At 45.4% G+C, this 23086-nt stretch overlaps 1 protein-coding gene across 1 annotated transcript in view; it reads left to right on the forward strand.

Annotated features, from left to right (window-relative positions):
* Positions 1-12614, forward strand: part of LOC142312796 (uncharacterized) — a 31645-nt gene extending 19031 nt beyond the window's left edge. Inside the window, exons 2-5 of the mRNA XM_075351785.1 lie at positions 3894-4044; positions 4123-4313; positions 7083-8131; positions 11082-12614. Coding sequence (XP_075207900.1) covers positions 7394-8131; positions 11082-11090 — 747 coding nt within the window. The 5' untranslated portion in view covers positions 3894-4044; positions 4123-4313; positions 7083-7393 and the 3' untranslated portion in view covers positions 11091-12614. The remainder of the gene's footprint in view (positions 1-3893; positions 4045-4122; positions 4314-7082; positions 8132-11081) is intronic.
* The last annotated feature ends 10472 nt before the right edge of the window (positions 12615-23086 follow it).

Consider the following 23086-nt stretch of genomic DNA (forward strand, 5'->3'; position numbering starts at 1 on the left):
AGCACCAGTTATTCCAGTCACTGTTAGTCATATTGTATTAAATGATTTTTCTACAGTTTTTAAAAATTATTACTAAAGGAGCCCTGCTAAAACTGGAAAGGACGACCTTCCCCATACAGATCTCATCCCATTATGGCCTCTTTCCCCTGCAGATCCCATCCCATTATGGCCTCTTTTCCCCTGCAGATCTCATCCCATTATGGCCTCATTTTCCCTGCAGATCTCATCCCATTATGGCCTCTTTTGCCCTGCAGATCTCATCCCATTATGGTCTCTTTCCCCTGCAGATCCCATCCCCTTATGGCCTCTTTCCCCAGCAGATCACATCCCATGTGCTCCTTTTCCCATATAGCTCCCATCTTATGTGGCCCCTCTCCCCATATAGCTGCCATCTTAATGCGGCTCCTCTCCCCATATAGCCACATATAGCTGCCATCTTAATGCGGTTCCTCTCCCCATATAGCCACATATAGCTGCCATCTTATGTGACCCCTCTCCCTGCATCTTCGGCTCACTGAGCGCTTACCTGCTCCAAGTACCGGTGGCCTCTCCTCTGTCTTCCGTCCTCCGCGGCTCTCTGCACACTAAGGGTATGTGCGCACTAGATGTTTTTTTCACACTGCGTTTTTTATGTTCTTCATTCTCCACTAGTGTATGCAGGAGAGCAGACAGCAGCTGCAGAACCACAAGGCTCAGCATGCTCCATCCAGGACTGTATGCAGGAGTTTTTTGCCCTCCAAAAAAATGACGTGGGCTTCGCCATATTTTTGTATGCTAGCCAGGTACAGCAGGCAGCTATGGGCTGCCCCCAACTCCCAGCTGCCTATTTGTACCCGGCTGAGAACCAAAAATATAGAGAAGCCCTTTTTTTTTTATTTCATGAATTTCATTAAATAATTAAAAAAAAAATGATGTGGGCTTCGCCCAATTTTTGAGTCCAGCCGGGTACAACTAGGCGGCTGGGGATTGGAATCCGCAGTGCAGGGTGCCCAAGCTTTCTGGGCACGCCCTCTGCGAATTGCAGTCCGCAGCCACCCCAGAAAATGGCGCTTTCATAGAAGCGCCATCTTCTGGCGCTGTATCCAACTCTTCCAGCTGCCCTGATGTCGGGTGGCTCGCTGGGTAATAATGGGGTTAGGGATAGCTGTATATTATCAAGTGGCCCTAAGCCCAAAATTCATGATGTCACGCCAATATTAGACATGGCCACCATGAATTTCTAGTAAAGATAAAAAAAACACAACACACAGAAAAATATTTTTATTAGAAATAAAACACAACACAATTAGTGACTCCATCTTTATTGAAATAAAGAACCCCCTCCTCCGCAGTAATCCTGGGTAAAGGGTCCCGCGCCGTCCAATCCGGATCCAATATCCTCTGATCGGTTTGCTGGATGCAAAGTGATCAGATGATGTGTCAGGATCAAGGATGTGAATTCCATGACACAGCAGCTGATTGTATAAAAGCCGTTTATACAATCAGCTGATGCATCAGTGCAAAAAAAATACACACTTCAGTGCAGACTCCTGTCAGACCGATCAATGCAGGACCCGGCGGTAATTAGCTGATGAAGTCTCCTGACGGCATCAGCTAATAGTTTAGCCGGCCGGGTAGTAAAAAGCCGGCATCACCACTGTCACTGTCAGCTGATTCCGTCAGGTGACCGCATCAGGTGATCAGCGCCAGGTCCTGCAGCTATCGGAGGTGTCCCGGCCGTCTGCACACACCCGGAGCAGGGGTGGCGGTATCTGGAGAGGAGCTGGGAGCGGACATGGCACCGGGAGGCTACAGACAAGTGAGTATGACATTTTTTTTCTCTACTGTTCACTTTTGACTTTGCAGCTGCTTCCATCTCCTGCCCGTACATGGCGCCGCATGGGAGCGAACATGGCGCCGGACGGGAGATGGAAACAGCTGTGCCGGTATCGGGAGGATTCACGCTTCTGTGTTTACTGACAGAAGGAATCCTCTTCCTGTACACGTCACTGTACTACCCACCCCTTGCGTTTAGAGCCGCGTTTTTAGTCCTAGAAACGCAGCTATATTTGCAATTTGTGTTTTTCATTGCGTTTTTGAACATCTCATTGAACTCAATGGATGGAAAATGCAGAGAAAAACGCAGAAATAATTAACATGCTGCGTTTTTGTGGTCACCACAAAAACGCAGGTACAAAAAAGCGCTGTGTGGTGTGCGGACAGCGCTTCTGAAAACCCATAGACATTGCTGGGGAAGCAATGTCACATAGTTTTCTGCAAAAAAACGCAATAAACGCCGCTAAAAAGGCAGCAAAAACGTCTAGTGCGCACAGGGCCTGACGCTGACAGACAGCAGGAGGAGCTTACCTCCCCACACTGCCGTGACCTCTGCAGTGTCAGCACGTCGCTGCACGCCGGGTCAGGGTCCACTGAACTCGGAAGTGCGGCGCATACGGAGGTACAGGGATTCATTTGTGTCAGTGTCTTAAAGAGACACTAACACAAATGAATACAGGGAACCGGATCGCTGGAGCTGTTTCTTGCCGGTTCTGGGATCTGCCATTTTAACAACCGGTTCTCCAGAACTGGACAGAACCGGCTGAATCCCACCCCTGACTGTGCAGACATTTCGATGGAATAAGGGTTAATGTTACTGATCTGATTGCCCACAGTCTCCACATGCCCAACCGCCCCTCCCCCCGGGCCCCTGCTTGCCCCCCTGGGCCCCCGTAAACCCCCCCTGGGCCCCCGCACCCCCCCCCCCCGGGGCCCCTGCTCACTCCCCGGGCCCCCGCACCCCCCCAACCCCCCCCTTCCGGGGACCCTGCTCACTCCCCGGGCCCCCGCACCTCCACCCCTCCCGGGGACCCCCGCCTTCTATACTCACGTGCTGCTGCTCCTGCAGCCTGGCCTGGGGCGACGCCTGGTCCGTCCTCCGCAGCGCGATGCTGCCAGCACCTGCACAGGAAGGAAGCAGTTATCACTCTGAGACTGCCTCCTCCTGCAGTGTTGCTGGCTGCGCAGATGAGTCAGAGCCACGCGGCACTGACAGTAACAGCAGGCAGAGCAGGAGATCGCTCTCCCTGCTTGCCGCTGCAGAGGGAATGGGATTGTCACTAATCATATCGGCAATGTGCCGATATGATTAGTGAAATTACCGGCCGGGGGAGGGCCTCTCACACATATCCATAGGGGCCCAAGGGGGGTAGGGGGGTGGGGCCTAGGGGGGTGTGGCCATCAATAGCAGGGGCCCACCGGGGGTTCTCCCGACCTCCTGGTGGGCCAGTCCGCCCCTGCTAGTGGCACACATACTGGAAAGTGTGGATCTTGTTGGTTTTGGATAAATCTTTGCTTTTTCCATAATGTACAAATGGATATTTGGCCTTCTAAGCATTTCATGCATTTTCCAAATACATTTCATGTTGGTAAAGCTACAGCCCTACATGTTTTAAATCTGACATACCGTATAGTTTATTGTTGGTGTGCAACATCCCTATACACATTGCTTCACCTGCATAGGACTGCATGGTTTTTATTTTTTGTGTTTGGATCCATTTTTGTAAATGTTCTATTCTTTTTTTATAGTCTGTGTTCAAAAATAGTACACATATGGCAATGCATGTTTTTTGGTCAGTATTTTTGTCAAGGTTTATGTATGCCTTAACAGTTGGATTTTAGATACAAAAAAACAAGCTGGATTTTTTACAATAGAAATTTGTATTGTCATGTGAACTGGGTTATTATGGCTTGCTTGTGTGTTTAAAATGACACTATATGCTAGACTTGGTTGTTGGTTGTGTTTTCTTAAACATTTTATAAAGACATATATTATGTAGGAACATTACAAGAACTTAGTGGCATAGATTTGTTAATTTGATTATTGTTCTAAAAATACTGTTGTTGAATTGTTACAGTGGATATGGTGAAACGGCGGTGGCGGTCTGCACGTGACCAATTTCGTCGCGAATTTAACCCAGTGGCTACCACAGCTGCAGCTTCCAAGGAGAAAAAATATGTCCATTATGACAGACTCAGCTACCTTATGCCAATTATGGAGGTGACAAAGTAAGTTTAAAAAATGTGATCACATGGGTTTATTAAGTAAGTTTAAACCCTCATTAATATTGTCATTTTATCACATAGTACCGAGGATAATCTAGAAGACAGTGAGGAAGCACAGTACACAATCTTATCAGCAACAGCAACATCAGCATCAGAAATGGAGCCAACCTCCTATCAACAACCCACAACCCAGAACTCCATCCAGCCAGAAGCAGACGAAGTGTCATCTGATTTGGGTTTGGGAACAAGTTAATCCACTATTCCAATCACAGGTAAGTCTGCAGGGCAACAAAGTGGTCCATCACCAGTTCTCGCAGAGAGTAGTCCACAACAACATGTAGGCACACAGCCAAGAATAACAACTAATACCATGCGCACAGTAGCCCAATCTATCCGTGGTCGCAGACATAGGCGTTATGAAGATTTACGTTCCCTGCCAGATATCATTGATACCAGAACAATACACATGATGAATTCACTGATACCAGAGAGTGATGGAGAGAGATTTTGTCGCTCCCTCTCTCGCATTGTTTGCACCTGATAGGCAGGACAGATTGAGGGCATCCATAATCACACTGATTTCTGCTACCCAACGTCAGCCTGAGCCCATATATGTTTTTGAAGTGATAGAGCAATGGAGAGCAAATCCACGTGGCCCACACACAAACACAACTCAACTAACTGTGGAAACCCAAACTGATGAACATACATCTAATTCTCAAGAAAAGACTGTAGTGCAACAAACAAATATACAGTGGCCCTCTACTTCTTTGGGTAGTGACTCACAAAATAGGCCAACAACTATCCCACACCAAACAGGTACGTTATTAACACAAATGCCATCACAACAGCCATCTTTTTACCAACAAGGCTCCCAACAGACATCTGTGCAATCCTCTATTAGCTATCCAAATAATGTAAGTAATGTTCATAGACTACCACAAATGGTTCATCCACCAGCATCCTTCCATATGCAACCTAATCCACAGCAACAGTACTTTCAAAGTCAGCCTGAGGGTAAGTTCCCACAGTGCGTTTTTCGCGGCCTTTTTGCGTGTTTTTCGGGTGTGTTTTTGCTCAGAAAACGCTGGGATATTGCTTCCCCCGCAAAGTCTTTGAGTTTTCATTTTTGCTGTCTGCACACAGCGGTTTTTTTTTAGCTGCGTTTTTGTGGTGCCCACAAAAACGCAGCATGTCAATTATTTTTACGTTTTTCACTGCGTGTTGCACCCATTGAGTTCAATCAGATGTTAAAAAACGCAATGAAAAACGCAAATTGCAAATATAGCTGCGCTTTAGTGCGTTTCTATGACTAAAAACGCAGCTATAAACGCAAGGGGTGGGCAGTAAAGTGACATTTACAGGACGAGGATTCCTTCTATCAGTAAATACAGAAGCGTGAATCCTCCCGGTACCGTCACCGCCGCGTCCACCTCCAGTCCTGTGCATGTCTGCTGCCGTGCGGCGCCATCTGGGCGGGAGGTGGAGGCAGCTGCGAAAACAAAAGTGAACAGTAGAAAAAAAAAAATGTCATACTCACCTGTCTGCAGACTCCCGGTGTCATGCCCGCTCCCAGCTCCTCTCCCGGTACCCGCCGCTCCGGCTGTGTGCAGACGACCGGGACACCTCCGATAGCTGCAGGACCTGGCGCTGATCACCTGATGCGGTCACCTGATGCATCAGCTGATCGTAAGTCTCGCGGTGACGCCGGCGCCCGGCCGGCTTAACCTGTTAGCGGATACCGTCAGGAGACTTCATCTCCTGATTACCGGCAGCTCCTGCAGCGATCGGACAGGATCAGACTCCACTCCAGGAGCTGCCGGTAATCAGCACATAAGTGAATATTTTTTTTTTTGCACTGATGCATCATCTGATTGTATAAACTGCTTTTATACAATCAGCTGATGTGTGATGTGATTCACATCCTGGAACCTGACACATCATCTGATCGCTTTGCCTTCCAGCAAACCGATCAGATGATATTGGATCCGGATTGGACGGCACGGGACCCTGACGCAGGATTACTGCGGAGAGGGGTTCTTTATTTCAATAAAGATGGAGTCACTAATTGTGTTGTGTTTTATTTCTAATAAAAATATTTTTCTGTGTGTTGTTTTTTTTTATCTTTACTAGAAATTCATGGTGGCTATGCCTAATATTGGCGTGACACCATGAATTTCGGGCTTAGGGCCAGCTGATAATATACAGCTAGCCCTAACCCCATTATTACCCAGCGAGCCACCCGTCACCAGGGCAGCTGGAAGAGTTGGATACAGCACCAGAAGATGGCGCTTCTATGAAAGCGCCATTTTCTGGGGTGGCTGCGGACTGCAATTCGCAGCGGGGGTGCCCAGAAAGCTTGGGCACCCTGCACTGTGGATTCCAATCCCCAGCTGCCTAGTTGTACCTGGCTGGACTCAAAAATTGGGCGAAGCCCACGTAATTTTTTTTAAAATTATTTCATGAAATTCATGAAATAAAAAAAAGTGCTTCCCTATATTTTTAGTTCCCAGTCAGGTACAAATAGAGGAAACAGTGGCTGCACCTAACTATAGAATTTGAATGAGCCGAACTAATATAGCGGCCGGGCGTATTACACATGATCCATAGTTCTAAGGTATTAATGTTAGGTACATATAGAATGAGGATTTGAAATTTATATCCAGCTGTTTAGACCTGTTGTTGTTTTGTATCCTTGATAGAATATATGGTTAATTATACTCTTGAGCTACGGTCCTTCGGTACTTGCCGCGAAGCATTTCCTAGTAACAACTCACCTGGCCTAACTACCACAGGTAACGTTAGCTTTATCAGTTACACTCCGTACAACACTATCCTCACCATTCGGACACCTTCCATTTTATGATAGGGTGTTGGTATCATGGTCATTATACACCTCCTATGTTCTACTTACAATGATCATAAATCCTAATTGATCCTTCCGCTTTTCTAAACTGAACCCCTACGTTGACAATATGTGATGATTTTTTTGTACATTTGTTATATGCTTTGTAATTATTTGTGTTTACATTTGTATTTAGATGGTCCCTTTGATGAAGACCAAAATATGGTCGAAACGTTAAAATTGTGGACATCATATGCATGAATCTTTTTTTCAAAATAAAATAAGTATAAAAAGAAACTCTTTTGTGTCTGACTACATTGAGGTAGTGTGCCGGAGCTCTCCCCCCTTTTCAGTCTACGTATTTTCTCCTGAGCACCTATATGGTGAAGCAAGGTCTTCTCTCCCTTTTGTACTTTTATTTTTGACCCTGCTCCCAACCTCAAGGCAGACGATTTTTGACATTTTAGTAACTTTTTCAGAATATCAAATAGAATATTTGATATCCCCATGTCACAATCTCACTTTACAACTTTTTCCTATAATGAGGAAGAGACTAATAACATTATATCTAAAATAACATCTTCCAGCAATTTTTTAAGCATCCCGTCAGAGGATATATGGAAAAGAGATCTGGAGAAAGAACTACGTAGACATACGTCATTAGAACTTCATGCAATCACTTTAGCGGAATATCACCGCACGAAAAGGATCCCGCGGGGCCTCAGAGTGGCATTAAGACCAACCCTCTTTTCCAAGAATATTGAGTTTTGTGATCGGTTTGAGGCAATTATTAACAAATGCTCCATGGATATTATCGTTCTAACAATAGATTTCTTACAGAAAGAAATTAGCCTTGTATCCGACAACATCAGAGCAGCGGACGAACAACTGAAGCAGACATTATCTGCATCAGACCTAGCACAACTCAAGAAGAAGACAGATGACATCATCGGTGAGTTTCGGAGGGACCTAGAAGCCAGAAAGAGGAGTAAGTTCCTTAGAGACCAGGACGACTACACCAGAGGAACGGTATATAGATGGCGGGCTGGAGAATCTTACAACACCAGACGACCCCAGGGTTACGGAGGATACTCCTCCTCGGACACATCAGACACCGATTCCAGACCACAGAGGCAGCCACCAACTTTTTTAGGACAACGCAGGTTACCACCAAGAAGAAGACAAGGAGGGGGCGGAGATCCCAACCGGTACCAGAGGGGAGAACGTGTTTGGACCAGATCACAGGTAAATTCAACCTGGTCTTCAATATTTCCTCCTACATCCTATCACCAGCGGAATACTTAGTACTCCAAAAGGGCTTAACATTTTGTCCTACTCCATCGTATGATACATTTAAGGTTGAACAGGAACTCTCACGTTTCTTTAGATCCATCCGCCTTAAAGCTCATTTTGCACAGAATGAACTGTCAGATACACAAGGCATTAACATTATGCCGAATACAGAGGAGTTGTGTTTCTCTTTGAAAAAGCTCAATTTACAGGTCCCCAGCTCCTATGTACCCCCAAGGTCCTATCATCCGATAGAGACGTATGTTGAACTAGTCTCCAATGAAGTTAGGGAATTAAACAAAAGAATCACGGCAGGTGATTTTCATGTCAGGAATAATTTATCTGTGGAAGAGAGCAGAGCTATAGCCAGCCTTAGAAATAATTCCTCTATTGTCATTAAGCCAGCAGATAAAGGTGGGGCGGTAGTTATCATGGATAAGCAGTATTATGTTTCGGAGATAATGGGTCAGTTATCAGATCGTGAGACATATGAGCTATTGGCACAGGATCCCACTTCACAAATTGCCAAGACGATTAGAGATTTGACCAGAAGATATCTGGAATTAGGCATCATAGATCAGAAATTACATGGGTTTTTAAATAACACACATCCCGTTATACCTGTGTTCTACACTTTACCCAAGATACACAAGAACCCCTCCCATCCACCGGGTAGGCCCATTGTGGCCTCGACCGACTCTATACTGTCTCCGTTGGCAAAAACTGTCGAAGATTCTGTCCCCATTTGTTCCATTAACACAATCATACATCAAGGACACGTCTCATTTCCTCGAGATTATTACAGAATTACATCAGATCCCGCCAACATCCATTCTGGCTAGTATGGATGTCAATAGCCTTTACACGAGTATCAATCATGAAGATGGTATACAAGCCACAAATTGGTTCCTTGATAACTACACCTCACTTCCTGTAAACAACAAGAAATTCTGCATTGACTTGCTCAGAGTTATCCTGGACAGGAACTACTTCCTATTTCAAGATAAGTTCTATCTTCAACGGAGGGGGACTGCCATGGGTTCTAACATGGCACCCCCCTATGCGAATATTTTTATGGCATTTTTTGAGGAGAGATTTGTCCACCCCCACCCCTTGGTCATTAAACACGCCTTGGTTTGGCGCAGATATATTGACGATATCTTTCTCATTTGGGACGGGGGTTTAGACTCTTTGATGGAATTTTTCAGTCATATTAATTCATGCATGGTGGGGCTCACGTTCACAATACACCAAGACTTAACTCAGATCAATTTCCTTGATTGTATGATCATTAAGCAGAAAGAAGGGACACTGACTACGGATATTTATTCCAAACCAAAAGATAGGAATAGTTTATTGTTGTATACTAGTAACCATCCTAAACATATGAAGATATCGTTACCACGTTCACAGCACATACGTGTTGATAGATTGGTCTCTGATAGTGATACCAGGACAATACGCCACCAAGAAATGAGCAATAAGTTCCTTGAGAGGGGCTATCCTCCAGCGGTGGCTGCAGTCACTCGACCTGGAACAATTAGACCTTGTGACACTAGTAATCATATACCGTTTATCAACACCTTTCATCCCTTTTCTCCCCTACTAAAACAGATCATACTGAAACATTGGTCCCTGTTATCTGCGGCGTATCCATGTGTAACAGAATTCGGCAACCCACCACTGTTTTGTTTCAAAAGATCGGACAACTTGAGAAACAGTTTGGTTCGGGCTGACATAGGCTCGACCACATATAAGTCACGACAAGCGTTTTTGGACACACCACAGCGGGGCACATTCCCATGCTTGGGATGTGCCCAGTGTTCTAATGTAATTAAGGGTGGAACATTCTCACACCCTAGAACAGGCAAAATTTACAACATCAAGGGCTTATACACTTGTAATAGTGCCTATGTAGTCTATCTTATTAAGTGTCCATGCGGTCTCGGATATGTTGGGGAGACTACCCAGCATGTCCGGGACCGCATCAATAAGCACAAGTCTGATATCCGTTGTGGCCGGTCGTTACTACCCATACCCCAACATTTCATTGCACAAGGACATATGATCTCACAATTACGCTTTCAGGTGATTGATTCTGTTGATGTTCTCCGCAGGGGTGGTGATAGGATTAGACGCTTAAGGGAAGTTGAAGCCAAATGGATTCACACTTTAGACACTATAGAACCACACGGGCTGAACCGTAGATACGAATCAGGTCTATAAGTGGTTTTTCTTATATTGGTCGTTATGGCTCTGCTCTTGATCTCACCCCGCAGTATTTTGGTTCATTGATGTATGTTAATACAGCTTCTGATAAATTTACTCTCTATATGATTCTTTTAGGTACCTAACAATCTGGGATGCTTTCAGGCTGTTTTTTTTTTTTTTTTTTGTATATCTGTATATAGATGTATATAGCTTAGATCATATAGTGTATATAGTTTGCGGGCCCCATATTTTTTCACATTACGATAGGGTTTTTATATAGATTCCCCTAACCCCCCCCTTCCCCCCCCCCCCAACCACCACCCAACCCCCCCCCTTTTCTCCCTTCCCGTCTTCATGTTCATTATCCCTGGGACCCTGCTGTTACGTATATTGGGATTTTCTATACATGGTATAGTAATATATTGGAGGTCTCTAATCATGTGTAATCCAGTGTATGTATACATACATATGTGCACATTGTACATATTCCTTTGTTTAGGGTGTTAGATTAGCACATTGGTGCACATATATGGCATGTTTACTTCATTAGTGTGCACATGTTGAAGTATAACATCGATATAGGTTTACACATGAGATGAGATAGATCATCTTATGTTTAAAACATGATAAACTATGGTGAAATGTAATGATCTATGCCATTTTGCGATTCTAATATATTTCTCCTTTCTTTCAGAATTATTGATACCGCACTCCTGGGCACTTTTTCTGATATGCAGCCCATAGAACGGCACCTATTTACCACTTATTTTGGATTAGTGACGCCCCCTACACTATCGTCACTCATAGGACCCACCTCCTAGCCTTCCCCTCTTCACTAGTGGCACCTGAGACCGGAAAAACGCAAACCGGAAGTGACGTCACCCGAAACCGGAAGTGACGCTACGGATAGTCACATGACGTTTGGAACGCAAACGTCACACTGGGCCACCACCCCACTTCCTCAATTATGCGACAGGAAATGATTAGTGCAGGTTTCCTCCTTCTGTCTTTATTTAGACAGTCCGGTCCCCCTTGGGCGATACCCATAACCATTTAGGAACCTGAACAGGTCTATCAACTATGTTATGATCTCTTAGTTCTAATAGATAAGCTAAGTATATTCATTTTTGAAAAAATTTCTTTTATTTATTAGAGACCCTCACCTACTATATATACTGCAGCCTGGTTCCCTATACTAGACAGGGATTATTGCTCAGAGGACTTCCGCATGCAACACTAGAGTATACAGGAACTGGTTTCAACTAGGATAAGGACACTACTCTGTTGCACCTTATTGGTAGGTCTCACTATATAAGTCATAGGTCTGTAGACACATAATCAGTACAGTCACAATATACTGTGTTATGTATTATAGGATACTGGAGCAAAATATTGCTCTCCTATTTCCTTACTAGACCCTGTTACAGAGTGAGTACATGTAAGTTCTCTCCTTTATAATATGATCCAGTGTGTGGATCCCATGGACTCATGTCTCTTTGTCTCCTTATAGAGGAAACAGTGGCTGCACCTAACTATAGAATTTGAATGAGCCGAACTAATATAGCGGCCGGGCGTATTACACATGATCCATAGTTCTAAGGTATTAATGTTAGGTACATATAGAATGAGGATTTGACATTTATATCCAGCTGTTTAGACCTGTTGTTGTTTTGTATCCTTGCTAGAATATATGGTTAATTATACTCTTGAGCTACGGTCCTTCGGTACTTGCCGCGAAGCATTTCCTAGTAACAACTCACCTGGCCTAACTACCACAGGTAACGTTAGCTTTATCAGTTACACTCCGTACAACACTATCCTCACCATTCGGACACCTTCGATTTTATGATAGGGTGTTGGTATCATGGTCATTATACACCTCCTATGTTCTACTTACAATGATCATAAATCCTAATTGATCCTTCCGCTTTTCTAAACTGAACCCCTACGTTGACAATATGTGATGATTTTTTTGTACATTTGTTATATGCTTTGTAATTATTTGTGTTTACATTTGTATTTAGATGGTCCCTTTGATGAAGACCAAAATATGGTCGAAACGTTAAAATTGTGGACATCATATGCATGAATCTTTTTTTCAAAATAAAATAAGTATAAAAAGAAACTCTTTTGTGTCTGACTACATTGAGGTAGTGTGCCGGAGCTCTCCCCCCTTTTCAGTCTACGTATTTTCTCCTGAGCACCTATATGGTGAAGCAAGGTCTTCTCTCCCTTTTTTAGGTACAAATAGGCAGCTGGGGGTTGGGAGCAGCCCGTACCTGCCTGCTGTACCTGGCTAGCATACAAAAATATGGCGAAGCCCACGTCATTTTTTGGGGGCCAATAACTCCTGCATACAGTCCTGGATGGAGGATGCTGAGCCTTGTAGTTCTGCAGCTGCTGTCTGCTCTCCTGCATACACTATTAGATGGAGTATGCTGAGCCTTGTAGTTCTGCAGCTGTCTGCTCTCCTGCATACACTAGTGGAGAATGAAGAACATATTGAAGAAGGAAATTACATCAGACCTTTTTTTTTTTTCAACAATCTTTAATGGCATTGTTCACTGATAAAAAAAACGCATAAAGACGCAGTGAGCAAAAACACAGCAAAACGCACCAAATCGCGGCAAAAACGCATGCGGTTTTTGCTGCGTTTTTTTGACGCGGGTGCGGTTTTTTTGCATTATTTGCCGCAAAAAAACGCACAAAAACGCAGTGTCAAAAAAACGCAGTGTGTGAACCTAGCCTTACCCTACCAGCTTCACATACACACATACTCAGCCTCTGCCGTCACATCAATATGTACCACCTACACTTGGTCTTCCATCTGGTCAAACAACTACAGCTATGTTTGTTCCAAGCACAACAAATGTCACTAGTGTAAACACTGTTCAGGCACTTACTACAACATCTAGTGTTGTGCAGCCAACATATTCAGTAGGTGACAATGCCATGGAGACTACACAGGAAAGCATCACTAGCCTAGAGGATTTAGTTGACACATAATTTGATATAGTAATTACAGAATTTCATTTTGGAATGTTTTCTTGGTTACGCCTGTTTGCATAATGTAACATATTACTTAGACCATATGTTAAGGTTTCTATCTGTCATAATGGGTCAAAATGCTCTTTATCATTACTCTATCACTTTCCAAACATTACTTGCATGTTAAAATGTTGCCTTGCTCTGGACATGAGGTTATGACCATCCATTTAAAACAACTGTGTTCTGGGAAAATATGCACGCATATAACCAACTACATTTACATTCAAACACCTTTATCTATTTTGAAAAATCCAGCCAATATGCAGTATCTGCATATTATTATTATTATTATTATTATTTATTTATAGAGCACCATTGATTCCATGGTGCTGTACATGAGAAGGGGGTTACATACAAAATACATGTACAAGTTACAGTAGACAGACTAGTACAGAGGGAAGAGGGCCCTGCCCTTGCGGGCTTACATTCTATAGGATTATGGGGAGGAGACAGTAGGTGGGGTGTAGGTGGGGCGGCAGCTCCGCACGGTGGTGGGGCGGCAGCTCCGCACGGTGGTGGGGCGGCAGCTCCGCACGGTGGTGGGGCGGCAGCTCCGCACGGTGGTGGGGCGGCAGCTCCGCACGGTGGTGGGGCAGTGAGGTCATTCAAGGTTATAGGCATTTCTGAACAGATGAGTCTTTAGGTTCCGTTTGAAGTTTGCAAGTGTAGTAGATAATCTGACGTGTTGAGGCAGTGAGTTCCAGAAGACTGGGGATGTTCGGGAGAAGTCTTGGAGACGGTTGCATGAGGAGCGAATGAGAGAGGAGGATAGAAGGAGATCTTGGGAGGACCGGAGATTACGTTTTGGAGTGTAGCGAGAGATTAGTTCAGAGATATATGGAGGAGACAATTTGTGGATGGCTTTGTAAGTCAGTATTAGTAGTTTGAATTGGATACGATGGAAGATTGGGAGCCAGTGAAGGGACATGCAGAGAGGAGAAGCGGGGTGGTAGTGAGGCGAGAGGTGGATCAGTCGGGCAGCAGCATTAAGGATGGACTGGAGAGGGGCGAGCGTGTTAGCAGGGAGACCACATAGGAGGATGTTGCAGTAGTCGAGGCGGGAGATTATGAGAGCATGCACTAGCATTTTTGTAGATTGAGAATTGATGAAGGGACGGATTCTGGAAATATTTTTGAGTTGAAGACGACAGGAGGTGGTGAGGGATTGAATGTGTGGTATGAAGGACAAGGCAGAGTCAAAGGTCACTCCGAGGCACCGAACTTTGGGTGCTGGGGAGAGCGTGATGTTATTTATTGTAATAGATAGATCAGGTAGAGAGTGTAGGGGAGATGGAGGAAAGATGATCAGCTCAGTTTTGGCCACATTGAGCTTTAGGAAGCGAGAGGAGAAGAAGGAAGATATAGCAGATAGGCACTCTGGGATTCTGGACAGCAGAGAAGTGACATCTGGACCAGAGAGGTAGATCTGAGTGTCATCGGCATATAGGTGGTACTGGAAGCCATGGGACTTTATGAGTTGTCCCAGGCCAAATGTATAGATAGAAAAAAGTAATGGTCCCAGGACAGAGCCTTGAGGGACACCAACAGAGAGAGGACGGGATGAAGAGGTTGTGTGGGAGTGGGAGACAGTAAAAGTGCGGTTGGAGAGGTATGAAGAGATCCAAGAGAGGGCGAGGTCTCTGACACCAAGGGAAGAGAGGATCTGTAGTAGGAGGGAGTGGTCAACAGTGTCAAAAGCTGAGGATAGGTCTAGAAGTAGGAGTATAGAGAAGTGGTTGTTAGCTTTGGCAGTAAGTAAGTCATTTGTGATTTTTGTCAGGGCAGTTTCAGTGGAATGATGTGGACGGAAGCCGGACTGTAGGTTGTCAAAGTGAGAGTTAGAGGAGAGGTGGGAGGAAAGTTCAGCATGGACGTGCTGTTCCAGGAGTTTTGAGGCGAATGGGAGTAGCGATATGGGGCGATAGCTGGCAGCAGAGGTTGGGTCGAGGGAAGGTTTCTTTAGGATGGGTGTGACTGTTGCATGTTTAAAGGCAGAAGGGAAGGTACCAGTTGTTAAAGATAGGTTGAAGAGATGGGTTAAGGCTGGAATTAGGATAGTGGTGAGGTTGGGGAGGAGGTGGGTTGGGATGGGATCACGTGCGCAGGTGGTGAGGTGCGCTTTTGAGAGAAGATGTGCAAGCTCTATGGTCTGGTCCCATACTTGTATTCCAATATTGTCAAACAAATTATGTTTGTGTGACATTATTGCATAATACAGTATGGTGGTTTGTCTGGGATAATGTCTCAGTACAAATTTTGTATGAAAAAAAAATAAAAAATACAGGGTGTCTTGCGAAAGATAACAGGCATACATAGGTTAATAAAAAAAATCAGAAATAATTTGTTCATGACAACATTGGCTCAAAAAGTTGGTTTCTTTATCAATAATATTGTGACAAACACAAAAACTCATATTTAGTACTTAGTTTGTGATACAATAACACTCAAAATAGTATTTTTGAAAAAAATACCAAAAAAACAAAAAATTTACATAAATATATACCAATGTATGGCCATCTTCTCTTTTGTGATACATATGTGTTTGTGAATATGTAACCGAGTGATATAACTATATAAAAATGTACAAACTAGACATTACTAGGCAGATTTAAACTGAAATAATCTTTAAACTGATTCCTCACTTGTAGACCTGAAGTGACCAAATTGGTTCTTCCACTACCATTACCTCCTAATGGGGCATTTAGAGGTGGCACATCGTCAATGTCATCGTCATTGCTTTCATGTAATCTACAGTAATTATGTAAAACTACTGTAGCTTTCATGACAGCCTTGACGGTGGTTGGTTGGAGCTGGATGGTGGTTTGATAAATGCGCCATCTTGATGCTAAAATGCCAAAGGCTCGTTCAACATAGCAACGTGCTCTGGCCAATGTGCTATTAAATTGGGCTTTTGATCTGTCCAGACCTCGTCTTGGATAAGGACGCATCAAATGCCTAGACAAGGCAAACCCCTGATCTGCAACCATCACAAATGGTGCATTAGTTCCATTAGTACCAGGTAAAGGTCTGGGTTGAGGCAAATGTAGATTATCAGACATTAATCATCTTGCAAAACGTGAGCTTCTGAAAATTCTAGCATCAGAGGCACTGCCGTAGGCACCAATATCAGCAAACAGAAAACAGTAGTTAGTGTTTACCAAAGCCAAAATAACTACAGAAAAATACTTGTGGAAATTAAAGTATCTAGAACCAGAGTTAGGCTGAGTTAGGCTGGGGCCACACGGGGACTACTGCGATCCACTTGCATGACACTCGGCTCGTGCTGGCAGTACAGCAGAGCCGAGTGTCATGCGTGTGTCCTTGCTACTGAGGTCCGTTCGTGCGAGCAGACCTCAGCTGCGGGGGGCGGGCCGGCACTCAGGAGGGGAGGGAGGGATTTCTCTCCCGCTCTCCTCTGTAGCCGGCTATTGCCATTCTCGCACTGCACTAGCCGTACACCGGTGTACCGCGAGTGCAGTGCGATTTTTCTCTCGCCCCATTCACTTGAATGGGTGCGAGAGAAAGAGTCTCGCATTACAATCGCAGCATGTTGCGATTGTTTTCTCAGTCCGATTAGGGCTGAGAAAATAATCGCTCATGTGTTCTCACACACAGGCTAGAATTGGTCCGAGTGGAATGCGATGTTTTATTGCACTCCACTCGCACTGTTTTTCTCGCCGTGTGGCTTAGGCCTTAGGTGGTTTCTTCACTCTAATATGTTTGCAGTCTATGGCGCCAAGACAGTTTGGAAATGATGTTTTCTCAAAATAATCTTCAGAAATGCGCATCCAATCCTGTGATGTAGGCTGCTACATGACATGATGCTTAAGGGTTTCCCATGGCACAGTGCAGGTATGCAGTATTATCATGCCAAAAATTCAAAATGGACACTGCTGATGGATTGCCCAGTTGCAAGGTAACTAAAAATAACAAGGACATGACATTATTATGTATATTATTTATAGTGGGATTTTTTTTGTTACTAATGTTTAATACAATGGCTGGATACATACACTGTGTAACAATTTTTGTATGCCTTTTTTGAAAAATCAGACAGAAAAAACGTTTATTGCCATATTGGAAAATTGATTATATTTATGTTTAATAAACATGATTGTTTGAATTTTGAATCTCGTTTCATTCTTCTTTTACATGGTAGAATGGTATGTCTAAGCACTCTGACCATGTTTTTTTAAATAAAAATGGTAATATAGGATTTTATAAAATGTTTAAACCAACAGACATACATATATGAATGTACATATGGTTATTTACTGCATGTGTCAAAATAGAAACACATTTTAAACCAACAAAGTCACGTCTGAGTAGACAATAAAACACATACCGTAAAGTAACCAACAAGCGCTCCTCAGGGGAGATGCTGAGACGCATACAGGTGTCCTGATGCTTCAATTGGTGATGCACTAGGCCAAGGATGTTGTCAAAGGACGTTATGGTTATATGGCGGTATGCTTGAAATTTTGCTGGAAATTTGCGCATTTCACCATAAAGAATGTTAAAATGTCCATGCGTTTTCCTGAGCTTGACAAGGGGGTGGATCCACATCCTTTTTTCAACAGGTGGTTCATAAACCAGCATATGTCGCCTAACCGTAAACCTCCTAGATATCAACCATAGCAAATACATGGTTGCTTCATTGGAGAGAGACATTTTGGTGTCTGTATAATGAGTGGTAGAGCCAGAAAACAATGATTTGAAATGTTTTAAACCCATACACCGATGACGGACGGAAATTGACCAATTAACAACACCAGGATCTCATGATGAAGGATTAACAACATAATTTGGGTATGAATGCGGATCTGAAAAAACGGAAGTCACACGGACAGCACACGTACGTATTTTATGCTAATACGGACATTCCACACGTATACACGGCAAGCATACGCCATCACACGGATGTCATACGTACCGGAGAAACGCCCATAAAAAATGGAACATGGGCCCGAAAAACGGAACGTGAGACACGTACGTTTTTTATGCGGAAGCGTGTTTTAGGCCTAAGGTAGTATCGGACTTCCATATATCCCAGGACATAATTCTGCCTTCATTCTGCCAGCATCCATTTAATACCAAAGAAGCGGAGTTCCATTCCCTGGATGTATGCAGGACTATACAATAATACCTCCAACATACCAAGTCCTTTCGGAAGGATCACAATCTTTTTGTACAAATATTCGGGCAGAATAAGGGAAAAAAGACTTCACTTAACGAATTAACGGAAAGAATAATTCTATTATCCCCACTACTGGGCACATTCTGGCATATATGTTCCCAGCCTGACTTCTGTCCCTTCCTAATATACAGTATATGTCCTCCTCTCGGTATATATGTCCCATCCTGGAGGCCTCCTGGCATATTTTTGTGCTGCAAAAAAGAAAAAAAAAAAAACACTTTACTCACCCTCCCCGGCTCCCATATCGCAAGGTATCTTCTCTGAGCAGTGAGCGATGCATTTCAGCTGGATGTGCACCCTCCACCACATATCTAGCTGAAGCAAGGCAGGGGCTGCGGTCAGCGGGTGCCGCCGGGCTGAGATAAGCGCCCCCCCAGGCTTGGATCAGCGGCCGGGCCGCCTTCCACCCCCGATGATCGTTTTCAGCTGAGGACGCTTACGTGTCCCTGCTGGCTGCCGCGTCCTTGCCGCCACGTCCTTGCCACCTCGGCCTCTGTTACCTGCAGTAGTGTCATGAGGTTGCAGAGTGATAACCTCACCACCCTGCTGCACGGCCCAGCGATGACGCGATGGCGCCCTGCTCTGCTCCACTGACTCTGCCTCCAAACCAGCACATGGCTAATTTGCATGCTCTGCCCCTTCACAGCCTGGTCTGGTGAAGAGGGAGCCTAGTGAAGAGGGGGCCGTCCTACCCGAGGCTTAAAGAAGTTGTCCAGTTACCAAAACTGATTTTTTTTTTTTCCTCATAAATCTTGCTAATATGTGCCTCTCCACACATCTATTGCGGAGGGGGGCTGGGCCGCTGCAGGGGCTGCTCGGATCCGGGTTCGTTACTGCGGCTCGAGTGGTAGCCGGACTCGTACAGCCGTCCGTTCTCACAACCGTAGGAAAGGTGGGTTTTCACAAGGGATTGGTTTGTCAGTGACGCCACCCGTGGGTTGCGGTGAGAGTTGGTAACACCGCCACTGCCTGGTGATGGGTCGCCCGGGGCTGATGGAGCAGGGAAGCAGGATGGAATCCCCTCCACGGGTAGGGGAGGTGTAGTCCCGGGGGCCCAGGTGAACGGGAGTAATGGCTTCGGAGAATGACATGCAGAGTTGGACCGGGGATGGATGATGTACTCACAGTTCCAAAGAATTGCACACAAAGTCCAGTGGTAAACCAAATTGCCAGTGACCGGTTGCCTCCGGCGGGTGTATTCGGGCCCCCCACCTGGGTGTAGCAAACAGGGGTCCCTTCCTACTGCACTCAGTGTTTGTGTCTTCAATGGGACAACTCCGCTTGGAACGGGGAAGTCCACTCCCGGTACTTTGTATGTTGGGAGCTGTGGCCTGCGAAATCTGACCCTTTGGATCTCTGTGGGTTCTGGCGGAGACCCTTTCCCCCGCGTTGGGCTGCCGTTTCTCTCTCTGGGCTTACTGTGGAACAAGGCCTGAAACCTTGTCCCCGGCTGGTCAATTGACAAGGGGCTTGAAACCTTCCTCGCCCTAGGGTCCAGGCACCCCAACTGTGCACAGCCTCTGGAACGGATTCCCGCTGTCGGCACTGGCGGGCTTCAACCCTGCCCCGGTCCACTTAAGGTCTCCCACTACCGGATCTCCGTCGCCTGTGGTCCTGCTTGCCATCTGCCACCTAGTCCGGTAGTCCAGAGGCCCCAACCCCTGAGTCCACTGTACTTCACACTCCTCCACTTCAACTGTCCGAACTCAACCACTGTCTTCCCGCCCCTGACACCTCAAGACCCCTAGGTGGGGCCTCCCATCCACCTGGTCCCTCCCACAGGTGTGTCCCTATTGTCATGGGGGGGGTGACTAGGCTTTACTGGCTGGTGTTGTGCACCTGGGTGTGGATTTTGTGTTGGACTGCTAAGGAGGATGGAGTTTTGTACCTGAGAGATTTGTACAACCTCTAACTACCTGATTTTGCCAGGGTGTCACACATCTATTATGTTATTTCAGCAATATTACCTTTTATCGTGCTCTAGCAGCAGATCCTCATTTCTGGCTCCAGCTCTGATGGGGTTATTCTCTCTCCTGACTTCCTGGGTTCAGTTCCTACAACTCCCATAATTCTTTGCAGCTGTAGGACCGTATCTAACACACCCACTCAGCTCACAACCCAAAGACTCCTCCCTGCCGTCTTCCCTGTGTGGAAGCACTGAGAGAAATCACAACAGAGACAGCAGAAGCTCCCAGATCTGCACAGCCAGGGGAAGAAAGCGGCTATCTTCTTGCTTGTTCTCATATAGTTCACAGAAATTATTTAGCCGGCGCAACATGTGGAAAAAATAAATAAATGGGGAAAAAAATGATGGGGTCATGAGAATGCTTTTTCCCCTCTTGCCCAGTCTCTGTGTGTCGTCCGTATCATCCGTGTGGCATGCATTTTGCAGGCTGCTTTCACATCAGCGTTTTTTTGCATGTAGGCAAAAAACGGCAAACTGCATACGACCGGATCCTGTGGATTAAATGTGCAACCGCATGCAACCGCAATTGTTTTTTTACCGGATCATTCTGCAGCGGGACACAGAATTTATCGGCCGGCACTGGAGTCAGCTGACTCCTAATCTCCCAGCTCGCACACGCTACGATGGATGCAGGTTAACCGCAGTCACTGCCTGCTGCTGATCACGTGTGACCATGTGCGGGCTATGTGGTCAGGAGTTCAGATCAGCTGACTGAAGTGTAGGCCGATTACTTGTTCTGTGTCCCGCTGCATCCATTGCAGCGTGTGTGGGCTGTGAGGTCAGCTGAGTTTGGCCGGCTTCGGAGTGAGCTGATCTGAACTCAGCTGAACTCCTGATCTCATAGCCAGCAGAACAAGTAATCAGATCAGCTGACTCCAGTGTCGGCCGATTACTTGTTCTGTGTCCCGCTACATCCATCACAGCATGTGCGGGCTGGAGTTCAACTGAGTTCAGATCAGCTGAGTCCAGTGCCGGACTGAACTCAGCTGACCTCCCAGCCCGCACACGCTGCGATGGATGCAGGGGGACACAGAACAAGTAATCGGCCGACGCTTGAGTCATCTGATTACTTGTTCTGCTGGCTGTGTGGTCAGGAGTAGGGATGATTGAGCAGCAAAATGCTCTGGTGCTCGTTTTTTTTTTTTCTTAATTCATTAAAAAAATAAAAAAAACAAACACATAGGGGTAAAAAGAAAAATGCGTGGGCTCCCGCTGCATTTTCTATTGCTAAGGGTAATTCAAGCAGCTACTGGCTGCTATCCCCCACTGCTTGGTGTTACCTTCACTGGCAATGGAAAATCCAGGGAGACCTTTTTGTTGCCTTAGAACTAAAAAAAAAATGATGTGGGCTTCGCCATATTTTTTGTATGCTAGCCAGGTACAGCAGGCAGGTACGAGCTGCCCCAACCCCCAGCTGCTTATTTGTACCGGGCTGGGAACAAAAAATATAGGAAAGCCCTTTTTTTTTTTAAATTATTTCATGAATTTCATGAAATAATTAAAAAGAAAAATAAATGACGTGGGCTTCGCCCTTTTTTATGTCCAGCCAGGTACAACTAGGCAGCTTGGGATTAGAATCCGCAGCACAGGGTGGCCCAAGCTTTCTGGGCCCCCGCCCCACTGCAAATTGTAGTCCACAGCCAATCCAGAAAATGGCACTTTCATCGAAGCGTCATCTTCTGGCGCTGTATCCAACTCTTCCAGTGGCCCTGGTGCCAGGTGGCACACTGGGTAATAAGGTGTTAATACCAGCTTTGTTTTACCAGCTGGTTTAAAGCCCGAGATTCTTAATGTCAGGCCAAGTTTGACCTGGCCATTAAGAATCTCCAATAAAGGGTTAAAAAAAAGCCATCACACAGAGAAAAAATACTTTATTAGAAATAAATACACAGACACATTAGGGACTCCCTCTTTATTACTCCCTCTCACCCATCAACGATGGAGAGATTTCTGTACTGACCATGCCAGGAGAGAGAGAGGGAAAAAAGAGAGAGAGAGGGAATAAAGAGAGAGAGAGAGAGGGAAAAGAAAGAGAGAGGGAAAAGAGAGATAGGGAAAAGAGATAGATAAAATAGAGAGAGAGGGAAAAGAAGGAAAAGAGAGAGAGGGAAAAGAGAGAGGGAAGAGAGAGAGAGAGGGAAGAGGGAGGGAAGAGAGAGAGAGGGAAGAGAGGTGCTCTGTCACATGCTGTGCTGCATGTCACCAACTTGCTCCACTCTGTGATTTGTTGTGCAGGTGACAGAGTGGAGAAAGTTGGTTCCATGCAGCACAAGTCACAGTGTGCAGTAACTTGGTCCCATGCAGCACGACAGGTGACAGAGCAGAGCAAGTTGTGACATGCCCTGCTCTGACACATGCGGTGCTGAATGTCACCAACTTGTCAGTCTCTTGCTGCGTCCTGTCACCTGTAGTGCTGGTGGGAGTACATGATCACACTGTCCGGCACCGCACGCTCTCCCGACACCGGAGCAGAGTGGGTGGCTGAATA

This window comes from Anomaloglossus baeobatrachus, chromosome 1, assembly GCF_048569485.1.
Source record: "Anomaloglossus baeobatrachus isolate aAnoBae1 chromosome 1, aAnoBae1.hap1, whole genome shotgun sequence".
In the NCBI taxonomy this organism is placed as follows: domain Eukaryota; kingdom Metazoa; phylum Chordata; class Amphibia; order Anura; family Aromobatidae; genus Anomaloglossus; species Anomaloglossus baeobatrachus.